General features: G+C 43.2%; 1 protein-coding gene across 1 annotated transcript in view; it reads right to left on the reverse strand.

Annotated features, from left to right (window-relative positions):
* The window catches only part of ATP10D (ATPase phospholipid transporting 10D (putative)), a 72,857-nt gene that overhangs the window by 13,604 nt on the left and 40,445 nt on the right, over positions 1-18,808 (reverse strand). Inside the window, exons 6-13 of the mRNA XM_067531283.1 lie at positions 16,217-16,323; positions 15,297-15,428; positions 12,981-13,108; positions 12,550-12,802; positions 6,372-6,592; positions 4,254-4,442; positions 1,820-2,441; positions 447-553 (exon numbers count right to left, since the gene is read on the reverse strand). Of these exons, the coding sequence (XP_067387384.1) occupies positions 447-553; positions 1,820-2,441; positions 4,254-4,442; positions 6,372-6,592; positions 12,550-12,802; positions 12,981-13,108; positions 15,297-15,428; positions 16,217-16,323 (1,759 nt within the window). The remainder of the gene's footprint in view (positions 1-446; positions 554-1,819; positions 2,442-4,253; positions 4,443-6,371; positions 6,593-12,549; positions 12,803-12,980; positions 13,109-15,296; positions 15,429-16,216; positions 16,324-18,808) is intronic.

Genomic DNA, 18,808 nt, shown 5'->3' on the forward strand with positions numbered 1-18,808 from the left:
CAAAGTGACATTTCGTACCCAAACCATGCAGCACTCTCAACTGTATGTGGTCTGAAAGTGAAGCCATAAAACTGGCTGTAACAAATCCACAAACTGGGCAAGTTTCACATGTTTTGTGAACATTTCTCTGTCTTCTCACTTCCCACGTCTTACTCGGAAAGCCAGATTAACTATTTGTTAACCACAATTTTATGGATAAAGTTGTGGACATTAAGCCATTTGCCATCCTGCACTGACACCTACTACAACTGTTACAAGTCAAGTTATGCAGTAGCACTGGTCAACTTACTGATTTCTCTTGAAAATCACATTAAATTAAATAAAAGTCTAGTGTGGATATGAAAGTATGTTTAGAAACAGTGATGTATGTCTCAGAGCTACAGCACACCACATTCCAGAGAAAGTACGTCATCTCATGAACTACCATAAATCCCTTCACGGGTTACCTTTTTAGCTATACACAACGTGCGCAATCCTCTTCTGGCATAATCATCTAAGTGTTTCTGAGTTCTTTCCTTAATTTTCTTTTGCTCCAGTTCTGATTTATTAACATCTGAAATTAAAAAAAAAAAAAAAAGATGGAAGGAAGGAAGTAAAATGTGCCTTGTTAGTGTTTACTTACTGACATCCTTTCAAAAAAGCAAGTCTTAAAAAAAAACCCCAAGAACCAAAAACAAAACCAGAACAAGTTTTATTTTAACTTTTAAACAGGTCTTTATTTTTGCAAACCATATTCAGGTCATATATTTGTGACTGTTCCAAGTTGTCTTGCTCTGTCCAGGGGTTGGTAGGGAGAGGGTTAAAGGGACACTCTTCAGGTCAAATTTGGCCAAAAATCTAAGGGTAGGATTTGCAAAAGTACTCTGTATTAGTTTCTCTCTTCTCCCCCTTAAATCAATGGTAGAAGAGTTAGGGCAACACAGAGCACTTTTACAAATGGTTCACCTTGATTCTTTTCCCATATCTAAAAATAACAGAAATATTTCCTTAATTAAAAATAAAATAAGAAGAAACTGAGGTATTCACCACTGATCCATATAGTTAAGAAGTATTTTTTGCCCTCAATGATCTTCAATAAAAAACAGTTGGTGTTTTCCATTCCATGTAGATTAATCATTGTAGTGCTACAGCAAACATGAAATTGTACTACAAGAGTCAACGCTTCCAGTTGCAGAGTCCTAAAGTGTTTGCCACATAAATAAACAGGAACAATTAAAAGGGGGCCGCAGAACTCTACAGGCGCAGGCTAGAGTTCCTTTAGCCAAGGAACAGAGATGTACTCGGTAATGGAGTAGAAGACAGGATTTGGACTTACTGAGTTAATAGGTGACAACATCTAATATTAGAGCGTCTCTCTGAGAAGTCAGAACTGGTGACAAAAATAAAGAGTGGATACTGTCTAACTCTAATATAGGGTACTTCATACTTTCATTAATAAAATGTGTTACTATCCGAATAGTGGGTCCCAGTTCGGCACGGTACTTGGGCAGGTGCTTTACTTTAACCACAGAAATAGTCCCATTGTCTTCAATAGGTCTACATATGTGCTTAAAGTTAGGAGGTGCCAACGTATTTTGCTGAGTTGAGATCTTGAACCCCAATTTTCCCGTCCTTCTTGGGTGTTTGTAGAGCACCGGTCAGAGTGGCACCTAAGGGATGAACAACTAGGTATGTCTGTGGGAGTACTGGAGCCAGGGTACCACTGACTGAGGTAGCTCTGTTTATTTACCTTCTTTTATGTATCACGCCAAACTTTTTATTCAATTCCTCTGGAGAGATACAAAGATGAAACCAAGAGCTGCCAAAGTTCTGTACATACCTGCAGGCACAGCCCACGACAAATCCATAATGGCAGAGTCTGCACCCTTCGTGTACACCACCACTTTGTTGGAGAGCGGGTGTCTAACAACAACTGACATTCTTTTTCGGACAGAGTCAAAAGGCAGAATGTGCAAAAGCTGAAATGTTAAAGATCCCAAAGCAGCCAGGTCCACAGTAACTTGATCAGGAGTCCTAGACTGCAAAGTGCATTTGTAAGCCCTGGCCGCATGAACTAGTGCAGCTTCATCTGGGCTCTCCGCCTCATAACACAGCTTAGAGATAGAAGATTGTTCGAGAGATGATCCAGCACCACAGTGCTCACTGCCTGCAGCTACGTCCACTCTATCTAGTGATCCAGGTGGAGATACTTTGAGGCACTGTGGGCTATCAGTAGCCCGAGGTTCATTAGCCATTTGGGCCACCCCCTCCACAGCAGGTGAAGCCAGCTTCACTCTGAAAATAGACAGTTTGCTCACAAAAGGACTAGGGCTCTCAGATGACGACTCTTTTGCACTTGGAACTGGTGATGAACTCAGCCTGCGAACTGATAACCTCTGGAATATCTGTTTGATTTCCTCAAGGGATTTAATGGGCATTCTACCTAGCGAAGATAGTCTCATCTGCAACAGAATAAAAAACATCAGCCAAAACATCTGTACATGTGATGAAAATTTCATTAAAGTCATGGAGGCATTTTAGTTCGGCAAGGAATTACAGAACAGATATTTTTCTTAATGTATCACCTATTGAAACTTTAATGCTGATTTGTTTCCACTTAAATTAGCTATTTTAATATATTATATATTACTTTATAACTCTATTACATAAATGCAGTCAAACCCACAGGTAATTAGATTCCAAACACATCAACTGTAAACATACTTCAGATTTGTAAAATTACACACATTCCAAGTTTGATTGGTGACTGTAATCCATTTCTAGAATTTGGACCAGCAATGAAACAAATAACATGATTCACTTTTTAAACTTCTTTAATGTCACAGCAGGTGGATTTAAGGATTTATTCTGCTTATTCTGAATGGCAGAAGCTTGTAACGATTAAGTCTTCCCCACAGAAAAGGTGACTATTACCACCTAAAAATAACTTTTAGCAATAAAATCTTTTAGAAGCACTTACTTTTCTTAGATTTGGACTTACATGGCAAAACCTAACACAGCTTAGTATATTGGACACTGATCAGAACACCACCACAGTTAATACCTTACATCTACTGCTAATCTAATTATGATACTAATACCCAGTTCTAGTTACTAGTGAGCAGCCTAGGGCAAAGAATTTAGTAAGATGACTAGCCAAGGACATGGGTTTCTGGAACTCTCATCCTCCATGGTTTTTGTGAAAGATCAATGGAGACTGGGAACCCTGGCCTCATTCGGCAAATAAATGAGGGCAGGATTGCGGCTCTAATCCCCTTTGATTCTTCACAACAGCTAATGTCTTTGTGTTTATAAAGCACACAGAAGAAAAACACTATAAAAGTGATGTAACATATTTTACTATTTCACATTTGTACTGTATTCTCTATCTGTCTTAAGTTAGGCTAGAGTTATTTGATAGGAGTTTTTTGTACTTTTGCTTAGGAGACATAAGCTATTTTTCCATCAACCATTTTTTGAGGCAGCATAAAGCCAAATTCACAAATATGACATTCTATATGATCTGCATGCTGCTGTAGGTTTGAAACACTACAATTTAGCAGAAGGAACAGATTTTCAAAAAAGTGACATTTACTTACACTAATCACATGCTTCTTGTGGGAAGTTCAACCCTAACCTTTTCTAAAATAAGGTTACTCAGAAGATAAATACAATTTTTTTTTTTAAATTAAAGAGTTCCAGTCACAAAAGTAAAAGTGATAATTTATTACTGCAAAGCGGAAGATCGCTACCCACAAAATAGCTGTTGTGCCTTAGCAATGCATCCAAGCTGCCACATCTAGGTATGTTTTAATTATTACTGTATACAACTGAAAAGCAGGCTCCTCCTCGCTTTGTAGTAATGCAGGAGGCAGCTACAGTTTGCTCTATACCAGTTTTTTTCATACAAGAGGGGGTATTAAAATCAGGCATTTTATTGGGGAATAGAACATAGTAAAAATGGCAAGTCCAATTTAATCTTAGAGTCCTTCTTGTAAAAGTTAAATATTCAAGGCAAGTTTCACTTCATTGGAAACTTTTACTAGCTGTACATTATGTATTAACTTACTGGACTGTTCATTTTCAATAGTACAGTCATTCCTTTCCTTTGAGCAAACACGGCAAACCAATGGAGAGGGAAATGACCATTTTTAAATGGCAGTGCCTTGTTTTCTCCCCATGCAAACAATGCTTATATAAAACACATTAAAAGTTATAATATGCTGCAGCAGCCAGAAGTGTGATCACTTGAGTAGCAGATTTTTCTTTCTTACCTTTTGACGTGGTTGGTTAGGAGCTGAAACTACCACAGTATTACAGATTGCCAGAGCAAGAAAGAAGTCAGCAATATATACTGTTTCCAAGGATGGCTCTCTGTCAGTTCCTTCTGATAATGCATATGAATGACAGGAAATTTGACTGAATTTCTCCAAGAGTTGTGCATCCGGAACAACATCAGTCTCCTGTTGGTCAAATAAAATAGATACCCAATCACCATATAGTTCCAAAAGATCCAATGTGGTTTCTGGCACAAAAAACAGTTTCACTGTTGCAAGGCTTTACAATGCACAGGTATCAAGTTCTATTAGAAGTGCATATAAATAAAATAACTACTCCCAAGCTCCTACTGGCAGCTGGTGCAGGGAAGTGAATCTCAAACGGAAAAAGTAAAATCTACTACGGTGTATAACATGGAGGGATTAGAGACATTCAGGCAATGTCCTCCTGCTAATAAAGGCCCCATCCTGCTAGGCGCTTCTGGGGAGAGCACCCTAACATATGCAGAATCTCACAGGCGTGGGTCGGCACTTTGCAGGAGCCGGTCCTTATTCACGGATATTTTTTAGTGCATGATAATTCATAGGAACACAGGAAATGACATAGTAGATCAGACCCACAGTCCATTTAGACCAGTATCCTGTCTCTAGCAGTGATTGGCACCAAATGCTTCTGAGGAAGATATAAGAAACTCTTTAATAGGCAGACAGTAATCTGCTCCCCATGAAAGTCTCATCCTAATCTCTTGTGCATCCTAATATTTTGTTGGCTTTTTTGAGCACATTGAGTAGAAGTCTTTATTAAGATGGCCACAAAGATAGCCAGGTCTTTCTCCTGAATGGGCACTGTTAATTCTGAACCTTCAAAACATATTTCCACTTCCCCACCATCCTAATTTCATGAGGGAACACCCTCAATTTGTTCCCCCCATCCCTTTGCATACCATATAGTTTTGCTACCAGCTCTCCTTCTGCATTTGAACATGGAGATTTCTCACAGAGGTTGAACTTCACCCCTATTCAGAGGGGGCCAGCCCCAGGCAAAGTCCCACTTAAGCCCTTCAGAGTGTAAGTGGGACTTTAATATGCCTAGATCTTGGACTGACCTTCCGCACAGGGTGAATTTCATACCTTCATAGACAGAATGCAATCTTCACAAGTCTTAGCACATGAGCACTTCAGCAGAAATAAAACAAGACTGAGCCACCCCCTATTTAATGTTACTTTAAATCTCATTTATAAAGGACATACACACTGCAGGCTGAATTTTTACTCCTAATGACCTAGTGCATTAGGCTGGAATATTGCTTGTCCACAACAGATATCACCTATTTCAAAAAAACCTCTCAAAGCAACATAGCAAATGCTGATTAAATTTGGTTTATTAATTTTAGCCGGCATGCTTATGGAGTTATGCCAGAAAGATTCAATGCAGATGCACTGGTGAATTACTTAGTAGCACCTGCATTATCTAATACAAACATTAACACCACATTTCAAGTGTTTTTATGTACTCTCATGCCTAATACACTCTGTGTGTCAAATATACATCATCAAACAATTGCCTTATAGGCAAGCCCTTCTATCCATCTATCTTAGGTATTTATCTGGCCCCTGTCACTGTAGTATCTGAACACCTCACAATTTTTAATGCATTTTCCTTAGATCACCCCTGTAAGGTACTGAAGTGCGATTATCCCCATTTTACAGATAGGGAACTGTGGTACAGAGAAGCTAAGTGACTTGTCCAAGACATACTGGAAGCCTGTGGAAGAGCAGAGAATTGAATCCATTGCCCTAATCACTGGATCATCCTTCTCCTCCAGCTTTACATGAACATCTTAGAAAGGGATAACCCTGAATGAACACCTCATGCTCACAATTCAGTTCTAGTCTGGCTTTAAAAGTTGCAAATCCTCATTTTATTTTTGCCATCATTTAAAAATGTATCAGTTACAAATCAACTGCAGAGAGGCACTTTCTTGGCTCTCTTTCGGAAACAAAAAGGATTTCAGAGAAGACAAATGATCTATTCAACCCTAAACAAAAAAAAATCAGATGTCTTCATGAGTTACTTCGAATATTTAAGATCAAAAGACATCAAGCTCTACTTACAATGGGGCTGCTGAAAGCTACATGTCTTGAGTGTGGAATGTCATTGGTTGCCTCTTCCCCTCCTAAGGCAGAACAGCTACCAGCCAGTTGATTCAAAGGCCCACTCGCTGTCCTGCAGTTGTGCATCTTCTTCTTTGGCATGCGACTCAATGAGCCACACAGAGCACCTGCTAAATCCTCATCGTCTGAATCAGCTTCTTGATAGGATTCTAGCCTCTTAGCTAATGAGAGAGGGGAAAAAAATAAAATTATTATATATATATTACTCACACACACACACACACACACACACACACACACACTTTCCGTGACCAAGAAGAATCTCTCATTTATCCAATATTACAAGTTCAAATCATCAGCTGGAAGCCTAGAATATGAACTTTAAAACATGGAATTTAGTACGTGTATTTAAAATACATATAATCCATTTTTAATCAAAAGCAAAACAAAACAGCCAACACACTGATCACGACACTGATTTGGCAGCACAAATAAGTCCTTTTAATAAGGGCTCTGTGAATTCTGCCTGAAGATTATCTGTTTGAGAAAAGAACTTTTCTGATTTATCAATTTTTACAACTGAAAAGCCAGTCTCATCAGCACAACCTCTTCGCTGTCTGTAAAACCTGAGTCATGTGTCACAAGTGGGGAATGTCTTGTTCCCACCCTCAGATATAAACAAAAACCTTCCTTTCCCCCAGTTTAGGAGAACACAGTCCCTATTTGTGGGATTTGGCATTTTGATGATTCCAAGCTACTCACATGGGGCACCACTGATCAGACAATAGCCTGAACCCTCTTTTCCACGTTATATTCCCGGCCTCAATGAGAACACACACATACCGCCCCACTTTTGCAGATCACATTGTGGTTCTACGTTAAAAATTCAAACGCTGGGCAACAATAGCCTCTATCAGGGAAAAAGCCAAAAGTGGGAGGGGGCAGCCTAGGTGACTGAGGATGGCAAAATGTTGGCTGAAAGGATTCAGGCTGCAGGAACAAATGGAGCCTAGAAAAAGGGGAAAGGGATGAGGATGGAACAGAGTAATAATCAAAATGGCTGCGCTCACGTTGGAGGTATTCCAGAAATTAATCTGAATCATGTGAGAGTGGCCTGCAAACATGCAGGAAGTCAGACTAGGTGATCACGATGTTCCCTTCTGACCTTAAAGTCTATGAGACACAACTCGTTCACTTGAAATCTGAGCCAGTTTTTTCAAGATAGTCTGTTTTACATGCTCTTCCATGGATACCCTTCCTTAAGCAACTACAGTGCAAGGAGATCTCTAGTAAAATACAGTCAGTTTTCATCCACCAAAAATATTTATTTTCATAATCTGATATTTGCTGCAGAGGTAACAGATAAGTTTTGTGAAGATGTCACATATTTATAAAATAAAATGTGGTAACTGAAGAGAAGTGTGGCTGAAATCAGTGATCTTACAAACTTGCCACTCCATTAGGGTACTGGGTTCATTCATATGCAGGCCTGGCCTTAGGGCTTGTATCAGGGCCACACTACCTCCAGTGCAAAGTTCTGGTACCTGCTGTCATGACCACTCCAACTATGAAATATAGAAAACTTCAGGCAGAAGTCCCTCACCCCCCGCACCACATATAACAGCATCAGAACATGTGCCGCTGCTACTGATACAGAGAGCAGTAGTACTGATACAGAAGACACAGACATTACAAATCACTATAAATAAGAGCATTATGAGGCAACACAGCCACTGCTATCAACACAATTATGCGCTTTGCTCTTCCTACATCCTGGGCAATATGAGCGTATGTATATCAGTAAGCACAAATGTATACACGTAGATTAAGTGGAATATAACCAAAAGATTCCACTGGGTTTCTGCCATGCAACTCCTATGTCTAAAACAGGAACTACGTGAATAAGAATCCTGTGCAATGTTCTGAGAAGTGCCATCTAAAAATGAACCAATTTGTGGGTCCCCCCCAATGCTCTTAAAAAAAAAAAAAAAAAAAATAATGAGAACAAATTGGCCCTCGCATTTTTCATGCTGTATTTATACTGTTTTTGTATTCAAGTGTCACCATTGATAAGTACATGACCAATCCCCAGCCACCAGGGCACAGCATGAAACAACTGTAAATAGAGTTAATGTTATGAGATTTTATTAAGGGGATACTAACGAACCAGGACCCACGTGGAAAATGAATGGTGGATGTATGACATCTAGAACAAGAGGGCTCTGATCCTTGACTGGCAGCCTCTAGCCATTACTGCCTGTAAGCGTTTCTGGTTCCGCGGGAGGCCACAGTGGCTTCCTACAAACAGGGAATAGCTCGCGTTTGGCGAGTGAGTAGTCCTACTAGTCCGCCCTTAGGCAGGGTGAGCAGCAGTTACTCGCTCCGGCCCTCGGTCAGGGCGGGCGAGCCAGGAGTCAGTTGCTCCAACCCCTAGGCAGGGTGAGCAGAGGATCGCTCAGGCCCTTAGGCAGGGTGAGCGAACAAGGAGTCAGTTGCTCCAACCCCTAGGCAGGGTGAGCAGAGGATCGCTCAGGCCCTTAGGCAGGGCAGGCGAACAAGGAGTCAGTTGCTCCAACCCCTAGGCAGGGTGAGCAGAGGAGCGCTCAGGCCCTTAGGCAGGGCGGGCGAACAAGGAGTCAGTTGCTCCAACCCCTAGGCAGGGTGAGCAGAGGAGGCAACAGCTTCCGGCGGGGTCAGGAGAGCAATCCTCCTGGGGTGGCGAGGGCAAAGGGGGAAGGGGAGGGGGACGCAGGCCCACCCGTCTCCACTGCGTCCCAGCCCAGGGCCCTAGCAGTGGCAGAAGCGGCTGCCACTGTGCCGGCGGGGCTCCCGCCGCAACACACCGGCTATAAGGCGGCTTCAGCCACAGGCCGTGGCTGTCCCTGGGCTACTTCCTCCCCACTGACCCTAGTACCTGCTTCCTCCGTGACACGGGGATAGTCCACCTGGTCTAGTGCCGTCAGTCCTTCCTCATCAATGGGGGGTAAGGCAGGAAGCTCCTCTTCAGGGGGCAGCTCCTCCAGGTCGTTGGAGGTGGGGAATGGCTCGGCCTTGGGCAGCTCCTCCAAGTCCTGTCCCGCTGCAGGGAGGGGCTCGGCGGCCGGCAGTTCCTCCAAATCCGGCCCGGCCTCCGGGGGTGCCTGCCACTCGGGCTGCTCTGGGGTCTCAGCCCAGTCTGGCGGTCCCAGAGCACGGCCCCGGGCTCGGGGTCGGGGTAACTCGGCCCAGTCGTCCTGGCCGGGTTGTCTGGTCCAGCTCCTCGAGGGCCCTATCCAATCCCCGGGCCCAGGTGGGACCGGGGTTTGTCGGCGGCGGTTAGGCTCTGGCCTCGGCCTCTGCTGGCGGGGCCGCACGTCTGCCTCTGGCAGCAATCTGGGCCCTACTGAGCTCAGGGGCCAGGCTTTTATCCTTCCCCTTCCTGTTGGGGCTCCGCCCCGTGGCTGCCAATTGGCCTGGCCGGGTGGTCCTATCACGGCCCGGGTCCCTTGTTGCCGGGCAGACTCCGGGGCAGGGTGTGAGCTGGGCCAATCAGGGCTCTCGTGCCCTTTCTCGGGCTCTGTCTCCGAGGGAGGCCACAGCGGCTTCCTACACTGCCATACAAATAACGATTGATATGTACTATATAGTTCAGGGGTGGCCAACCAGTCAGAGACTAAGAGCCAAAAAATAGCTATAGATACCGCAAAGAGCCACATTTACCTTTTTTTTGTGTGTGTGTGTGTGTATATATATATACACACACAGTACAGTATAAACACACACATACATACTGGACGCACATACATTGAAACAATAATTTACAATAAGACAAAACAATCAAAATGTTTATTTATTACCTTGTATGTTGCGATTTTTGACTCAGTGGGACTTTTGGCAATCCTTGCTTTCAACTTTCCTTGCTCCAGCAGCATCCTGGCACCCAAAGCATTGAGTGCAAGTATTCTGGGGGCAGCCCCGCGGTACTACTACCATTACCACACGCCCCACAGACCCTGCCCAGGAGCTGCACAAACAGAGGCCAGGCCCACTCTCTGCCCCAGGCAGCCCCCCATAGAAAGGGGTGGAAGACACGAACATAGAAACGTGGCTACTACACAAGGGTGTATCAGCTTTGCCTGTCCCACGCCCTCACTGCCTCCAGCCATCGCTTGACCCCCTGGGCAGGGGGAGCCAGGACAGTGCGCACCCCTCCTCCTCCTCCTCCTGCCTAGGTCAGACGCCCCCCATCAGGCCTAGGGGAGGGGAGACGCTCTCCCCTGGAATCCCCTTAGCAAGACATAGTTGGGATGGGGGAGGGGAATGGGAATTTCCCGTTTCCCCAGCGGCGGCCTCACAGATGAAAGTTAAAGTCCTTGTGGGGGGGTCGGACGACAGATCGCACCGTGGGGTGCCGGGCTCCCCTGAACCAGTGGTGCCTGGGGAGGGGCTGCTCAGTCGTGCCCAGCCCCAGGGCTGGCCGGGGACCTGTTGCCTGCGCCAGCCCCGCCTGCACTCACCCGATCACGTAGGCCAGGATGGCCAGCTACACTGCCCGGTTCACCAGCCCCACTTTGCAGGATGATGCGGGGGGTGTTGTACTCAAAGAGGAAGCTGCGCAGGGCCCCAGAGGCCATGGTGGCAGCTGGGGCTGCAGCAGCAGTGCGGCGGTGGCTGGGCTCAGCACCGAGCCGGGCAGCTGCCGCACATGCCACCAGGGACGGGAACTCCCTCCATCTTCCACATAAGAGCCGCATTTGCATGAGCAAATATAGTCATTCATTTACTTCTTCTTAAAACTTTTTATTATTTCATTAGCTTTTTAGTATAATTTCTATTTAAATTGTTTATATTGTTTTAATGAGACTTTAAAAATTGGAAGCTAATGGACATTTCTTCATATTTTTATATCTGCTATTGCCCCTACTTTCTTCTAAATTTGTTCATATGTGCAATGTGAATGAACACCTCTATCTTCTCCATACACTACACAAAAATTTATGCAGAAACTATATTTTAAATTGGTTTCTAATCAAATGTGTTTCCATGATATTGAATTAAAGAGGTTGATTGGTTTATCAATGTGACCAGTAGGGGGTGTATCTAGTTTGCAAAATGAACGGTTACATCTATAACAGCAACAGTAAACACTATGTTGTGAATACCACAACTTTTACTAAGCATGCATTACCATGATCTCACTTTGGTTTTTGATCGCGTGCAGAACATTGGCCTTGCGTATTGATTAAATGGCAGATTTATGCAGTGGCTAGTATTATCTAATAGTACCTGCACAAAATGATTGAAATACATTATACTCCTGTATTTTTGATCTAACTTAGCCAGACAGCTAAATTAACCGATGATCAAGTTAAGTGGAAGAGTCAGTAATGCTATTTATAATTTCACTTGGTTACCAGAGGGCCATTCATCGGCCACTGAGAGACAGATGTAGAATGTCTCTCATATACAGGACATAGAGCAATAAGAATTCAGTACACAGGCTTCCTAAACTTAAGTTAATATTATTTATTTCCACCTATTTCTGATGTGCCACTTTATAGGCACTGTAAACAAAGTGTAACACTAGTGAAGTCACTAAGGCCTTCAGTCAGCAAAATACATAAGCATATGGCTAAATTTTAGCACATAATTTCAGTGGGACTACTCCTGTGCTTTTCAATAACCACATGCTGAACTGAGGCCTAAAACAAGGCTCCATGGAGTTAGGAAGGATATTTTCAAGTCTCTGCCACAGTGATGAACTGGGCAGCTGCAATCTAAAATACTGTGCAGATATTATCCCTGGCTCGCTACTTAAAGAGAGGAAAGATGATTTACAAACTTTTCTAGTGACAGTTTCCAAAACTTCAGAGAGAGAGGCAGAGTGCAGTGACTGGATTCCAGTGACATTCATTCAGTCAGAGAAAAACCTGTTTCTCCTGCACAGTGAATAGAAACGAGACTATCTACATGCTAGCTCTCTGCCAACAGTTCTCATGACTCTTAACACAGAAGGCAATGTATGGATAGTGCGCCAGTTCACAAGAACTGCTGCTAACAGGGTCAGGCTGCATTCCCCCCTCCAGGCTATTGTGCATGGGTCTTCCAAGTGATTTCACATGCACCCTACTCTTTAAACCTTTCAACTTCGGCAAGAATAAAGAAGGCATGAATGCTGTCTTAGTGTTTCATTCCCTACCATTCTCCTCATGGCAATATTCCTGTCCCGCAATGCTGCATCTCCGGAAAACCATTTTGTTCTCAGTGAGGGTTCCAGTCTTGTCAGAGAAGATGTACTGGATCTGTCCTAGGTCTTCTGCAATATTCAGCGCTCGACACTGAATAGTGGAGTCAGTTTTCTCATGGTACAAGTCAATATCATTCTGAATTAAATAGATTTGTCCCAATTTGACAACTTCGATTGAAACATAGAGAGAAATCGGGATCAAGACCTAACAAAATAAAATGAGTGGATTACATGCAGCTAGATACTCAGATGATTATGAAACCAAATTCTGTTCCAATTAAACCAGTGTAAATAAAGTAAAGTAAAAAACGTCACTTCAGATATACACTGGTGTAAATGAGAGCAGAATCTGGCCCATGATGTTTAAGGTGGACTGAAGTTACCTGTAATAAAATGATCATTGTCCAAAACATATAAAACCCTGCTAACACTGGTGGAGTGGATTTTCCATCTGGCTCAGGCACGTTAAAAAGAGGTATCTCCAAGTAGCTACTTAACCAAATTCCATGACCTTAAAAAAAACCAATGACGGGGAAAGAAAAAAAAAAAAAAAAAAAAGAAAAAGAAAAAGTCAGTCAGTCAGAACAGGTATCAAGCTTTAAATCAACTATACTTTAGCTTTTTGGTTTTTCCTCAAGGAAGAGTTCATCAAAACAAACTCCTCCTCCCTGTTTGCTTATTCTAATTCATCAAGGAAGGTCACAATGGTATTGCATCAACAGAAGATGCATGTAGCATTTTGATTATTTAATATTCATCAACAATCCAATGGGAATATTAAAAAGATATAGTTGATGTAAGCTTCAAAGGATTTTTATTTCTGGAAAATACCAACAATGAAGTAGCTTGTTTGAGTGACACCCTTAGCTTGTGAACTGTGGGTTATCCAGGCCAGTGTTTCTCAACCTTTTAAGTAGCAAGTACCCCCTAGCTTCTGAAAATTTTAACAAATACCCCAACATTCAATTTTCCACAGGATTTTATGTTTACAGACTAATGAGAGCAATATGTTGGAAGAAGGGCTGAGTATATAAGGCTGTGATATGACAGATGTCAGATCTAGTGGGGGTAGGGTTACCTCTTTACACCAGGGGTGCACAACTCAAGTATGTACCTGGGCTACAGGTGATGTTGGCCAAAGCTAGGAGGCTTTGAGCAGCATGCCAATGCTGAGGAACATAAAGTGTCGCGCCAAATTTTTTGCCATAGATTTGAGAGAAGGAAGGGGTGAGAGAGAGACAGGGAAGGAGAGCGAGAGAGAGAGAGAAAAACAGGAAAAGAGGGTAACTGGTAAAATCTGGGGCTGCCACAGTTGTCAACTGACAAGTTTTCTGGGTGCTGGGCTTTGAGCCAGGGAGGGAGGTTGCCACCTGGGCAAGTTGCAGGCAGCTGCTGCCCGCCTCCCAGCTAGGAGCTGGGACTGGATGGGAAGTGGGCAGCTGCTGCGTGCCTTCCCCAAAAGCTGGAAGCTACCACCTGCCTCCCAGCTGGGAGCTGGGACCCAGCAGGAAGCAGGGGGCTGCTGCCCGCCTCCCCCAGAAGTTGGTGGCTATTGCCCACCTCCCAGCTGGGAGCTGTGACTGGGTGGGAAGCCGGGGCTGCCGCCCACCTCCACCAGAAGCTAGGGGCTGCCGCCCTCCTCCCCTTCACTCTGTTTTTCCTTGGGTACCCCCTGCCTGTGTCTCGTGTACCCCCAGGAGTATGCATAACACAGCTTGAGAAACTGTACACATTAAGTAGCCTGGATCATAATGTGGGCACAAAGTAGGTCCTGCCTAAATTACAACACTGGCTGTTAGAAAATGGTTTTAAAAATCCAACCTTAAAAACTATTTCAGCTAACACACTTGTACCACCAATGTACTCCAGGAGTAAGATTGTCTCAGGGATTGCAGTAACATTTTTATAAATCTACTCATTTTTATTATAAAATGTGCCCCTCCAGGCATCTGAATGCAAGTACTAAATTTATCCAATGTGCAAAATATAAAGTCCCCCCAAACTCAAACTCTCCATCCATTACCATCCTATCAGCCCTTGTTTCTAGAAAAGGACTTAGGAGAAAATATGAACTTTGCAACATACAAGTAAGGTCAATGGAAGACCAGCTGGGAAAGCATATTCCAGAGTTGAAGGCCTTCCACTGAAAATATCATCCTTCCAGGTCTCTCTACTCAGGAGAATGTGAATTCAAGATCTGCATGCAGCTCAGTGGCTAAAGTATTACACAAGCAGAGAGGCAGCTTTTGAGGGACTTGGGACCTAAACTATTTATGACTTTATGGGTAAAAAGCACCACTTTAAATTGCACCCAGAAGTGATCTGGATACCAGCACCTCGTCTAGACAGGCAAAGCAACGGTGAGAATTAAAACAGTTTTTAAATTTTCCTGAAAGTAATGCCAGATTTCGTAGCACAGATAAGCCTTAGTCTTTAACTTTCAATGCCTAGGTCCACTCAGTATATAAGAAATTTAGCTAGTTGATATTAATTAATCCCAGATCACTCTTCATTCTTAACCCAGTTACTGCTGGGTAAAGACTTTGCTTCCTGGAAAAAGGAGACTATGATTTATTCCTATATCTCATCAAATTGACATCTCCAAAAATAAAGCACTAAAAAAACATGCTAGGGAAGGGGAGGAAGGGGAAAGACAAACAAAGTTCTACTTTGCAGATCCTTACTCACACTTTACTTACCCAAGGCACCAATTAAACACATTAATATCAGAAGCAGAACACACCAAAGGATATCAGTGTTCGCCCTCCTTTCCAATTTACTGCGTTTGTAACGAGGACCGCTATTATTCATCATTGTTTTGGTTTCATGACCTGTAACGCACAATAAACGTTTCAGTTTCTCTTCTGGCAGATATTCAAACACATCCCTGAAGACTGAGAAAATTGGATGCATGGGTTAATTAGTATTTGAAGAAGAGTTCTAAACTTAAGCATAGCAATTAACTGCCAATACAATGCATCCATTAATTCTGCTCTAAGAAGAAAAGTTTCGGTTTTGTTTGGTCCCCTGTATCTGAAAAATCAATAACTTTTCCCTTCTGTCTAACAGAAGTTGCACTTCAAAGTGGGTTATTACTTTCTAAATATGAATTTTAGTGCTTGCTAAAGGGGCCGGACTGATCACTCTGTCACAGGATATACATAGGTCAGGCAATAACAGCACAACCTCAACTAGGGAACAGCAAGACCTCTTCTGGGAGCATCAGTCTACATACCCACCCCATTCCTTGGGCTCTATTTTAAGGCAACTAATAACCAGTGCTAATTGTTGTGTGGGCGGGGGGAGGTGCTGAGACCAGTCCATCTGGAACTGGACTGAGATCACCAATCTGCAGACATTACAGCAGCATAAAACTTTTAAGAGAGAAACCAATTTATTTCATATACAGCCCACTGAATACTCACCCATTAGCAATGCTTCCAGCTGCTACTCACCCATGCTGGACTGAAACTGGCAATCTAGAGGTAAAAAGGCTCTATTTCCCATTTACCAGTGCACTGAACCCTACCATTCCTCAGGTCAGGTAAATAAAGCTTATAAAGGAAATCTTGAAGAACTCATGTTTGCATGAAAATTGGGTGCCACCCGTTCCACTAACCTGCATACACCACAATGCCCACAACGGCTTCTGTGTTTCTGATTGTGCATCCTCGTAACAGCAAGTTCTCTCTATTCAGGCCCACTCTCTCCTTGTTTGAATGTTCACTGCAAACACAGAGCATTGCTTAACAGGTGTGCAGGAGCCCCCCCACAGCATTCAGAGCAATCACTCCTCGAAAACACCCTGGGGCAGATTGTCACCCAGTGCCCACCAACTCCCTCTGTGACACTTATGGCCAGATTTTAAACAGAACTCAGCACCAAACTTATTGAGCTCTTTTGAAAATCTGGCCATGCTCTCTTGGTTTATACTGAGATTTCATATGTTTACAAGCCAAATGTTAGTCAGCTGGATAATTAGAAGAAAATCCTGCATAAGAGCAACATTGCCAGAGTGATCTCAGGACCAACGCTAAGAACGGAAAGCAGACACTTCAACCCAGCTCATCCGAATTCACACTAGATTGTGTTTATTGGGGAGGAACTCTGCTGGCTTCAGTTCCACCCCTACACCTCAATCAAATCTATGCTGGGGAACCAGAGTAGAATCTTGTCCCCTCTTGACACTATTAAAACATGATCCCACCTTGTAATGCAGAAGTGACCTAACCATAGAATAGCAGGGCCCCCAAAACATTCTACAGCCCTGCTCTAACCAAGGCTGTCACGCAGACCAGGGACACGGCTAATACACAGTTAGGACATGTCAATACTAGACGATAGAACGCTATTTTAACTGTGTCGTAAGCAGGTTAACTATAATATCGATAGACTGAGTAAGTCTTTATACTTTTTATTCTCCATGTTTTGGGGGGGGGCAGAGAAGGGGCATTGTATGGAGAGTTTCAAAATTAAAATATAAGTAGTTTGCATTAAAAAAATATTTTGCACCTTAAACAGTGCTTTTCACACAGATGTCACAAACTCTTTACAAAGGAGATTTGACAGATGGGAAAACTGAATCCCAGGGAAGCTAAGCAAGTTGCCCAGGGTCACACAGCAAGCCAGAGGCAGGCCAGGTCCACACTAGGCCTAGCCATGTTGGTTAGGAGTGTAAAGAAGAAGGGGGAAAAAAAAAACCATCACACTCCTGCCAGCCTAACTAGTCCAGCAATGCTCCCCTTCCCTCTGGCAAATGTAGTTAATACCAAAAAGGTATTTTGCCAGCACCGCTTGTGTCAGTTGGGGAAGTGGTTTAATTATAATCGACAAAAAACTCCTTTTGCCAGTATAAATTGTGTTTCCACAAGAGGGCTTTACTGATATAGTTATATTTGCAAAGCATCTATAGTGTAACCCTCAGCAATAGAGTCATTCCCAGTTCTGGTCTTTCATAATTAGACAATACTGTCTCCCCATTCAGACTACAATCCAGAATGAGTACTAGGGATGGAGTTATTGCAGACATCACAAAACCATTAAAAACAGATGAGAGCCATTCTGAATAAAGAAGGCACCAATGTGAATTATAGTATAAACTAAAACAATGAGAGTCCTGTAGCACTTTAAAGACTAACAAATTTCTGCAGGCATAAGCTTTCATGGGCTGCAATCCACTTCCTCAGATTCATGAAATAGAAATCAGATAGGAGGTACATATATATACATCCAAGGGTAAGAAACAACAATGGGGAGGGTAGGTGTTAGCAAAGTCCATTCAGTTAGAGTAGATGAGGCCTATTCACAACCATTGATTAGAAGGTGAGAATGTGTGAACAGTGACAATTACTTCTTGTAATGAGATAACCATTCCAAGTCCCTGTTCAGACCCAGTCTGATTGTGTCAAGTTTGCATAAGAGTTCCACCTCTGCAGTTTCTACCTGAAGTCTGTTTTTGAAGTTTTTTTGTTGAAGTATGGCAACTTTCAAGTCAGCTACAGAACTTTGTGCCTTTGTCCTGACCCACAACTACTTCAGATTTGGAAGCAATCTATACCTTCAAGTCAGTGGCACAGCTATGGGCACCCGCATGGTCCCACAGTATGCCAACATTTTTATGGCTGACCTAGAACACCATTTCCTCAAAACTCGTCCCCAAGCACCTCTTCTTTACCTACGCCACATTGATGACATTTTCATCATCTGGACCCACAGGAAAGAGTCCCTCGAAGAATTCCACCAGGATTTCAATAAATTTCCACCCCACCATCAACCTCAGCCTGGACCAGTCCACACAAGAAATTCACTTCCTGGACACTACAATACAAATAAAAGGATGGTCACATTAATACCACTGTATACCAAAAACCGACTGACCGTAATACATATCTTTATGCCTCCAGCTTCCACCCTGGACACATTACATGATCCATTGTCTACAGCCAAGTCCTAAGAAACAACCAGATTTGCTCCGATCCCTCAGATAGAGACAAACATCTACGGGATCTCCATAAAACATTCTTAAAACTACAATACCCATCTGGAGAGGTGAAGAAACAAATTGACAGAGCCAGACGGGTACCCAGAAGTCACCTAATACAGGACAGACCCAACAAAGAAAACAACAGAACACCACTGGCCATCACCTACAGCCCTCAGCTAAAATCTCTCCAACACATCATTAAGGATCTACAACCTATCCTAGCAGATG

This window comes from Emydura macquarii, unplaced genomic scaffold, assembly GCF_026122565.2.
Source record: "Emydura macquarii macquarii isolate MOO-44397 ecotype Brisbane River unplaced genomic scaffold, CSIRO-AGI_Emac_v2 contig_3128, whole genome shotgun sequence".
Classification (NCBI taxonomy): Eukaryota; Metazoa; Chordata; order Testudines; family Chelidae; genus Emydura; species Emydura macquarii.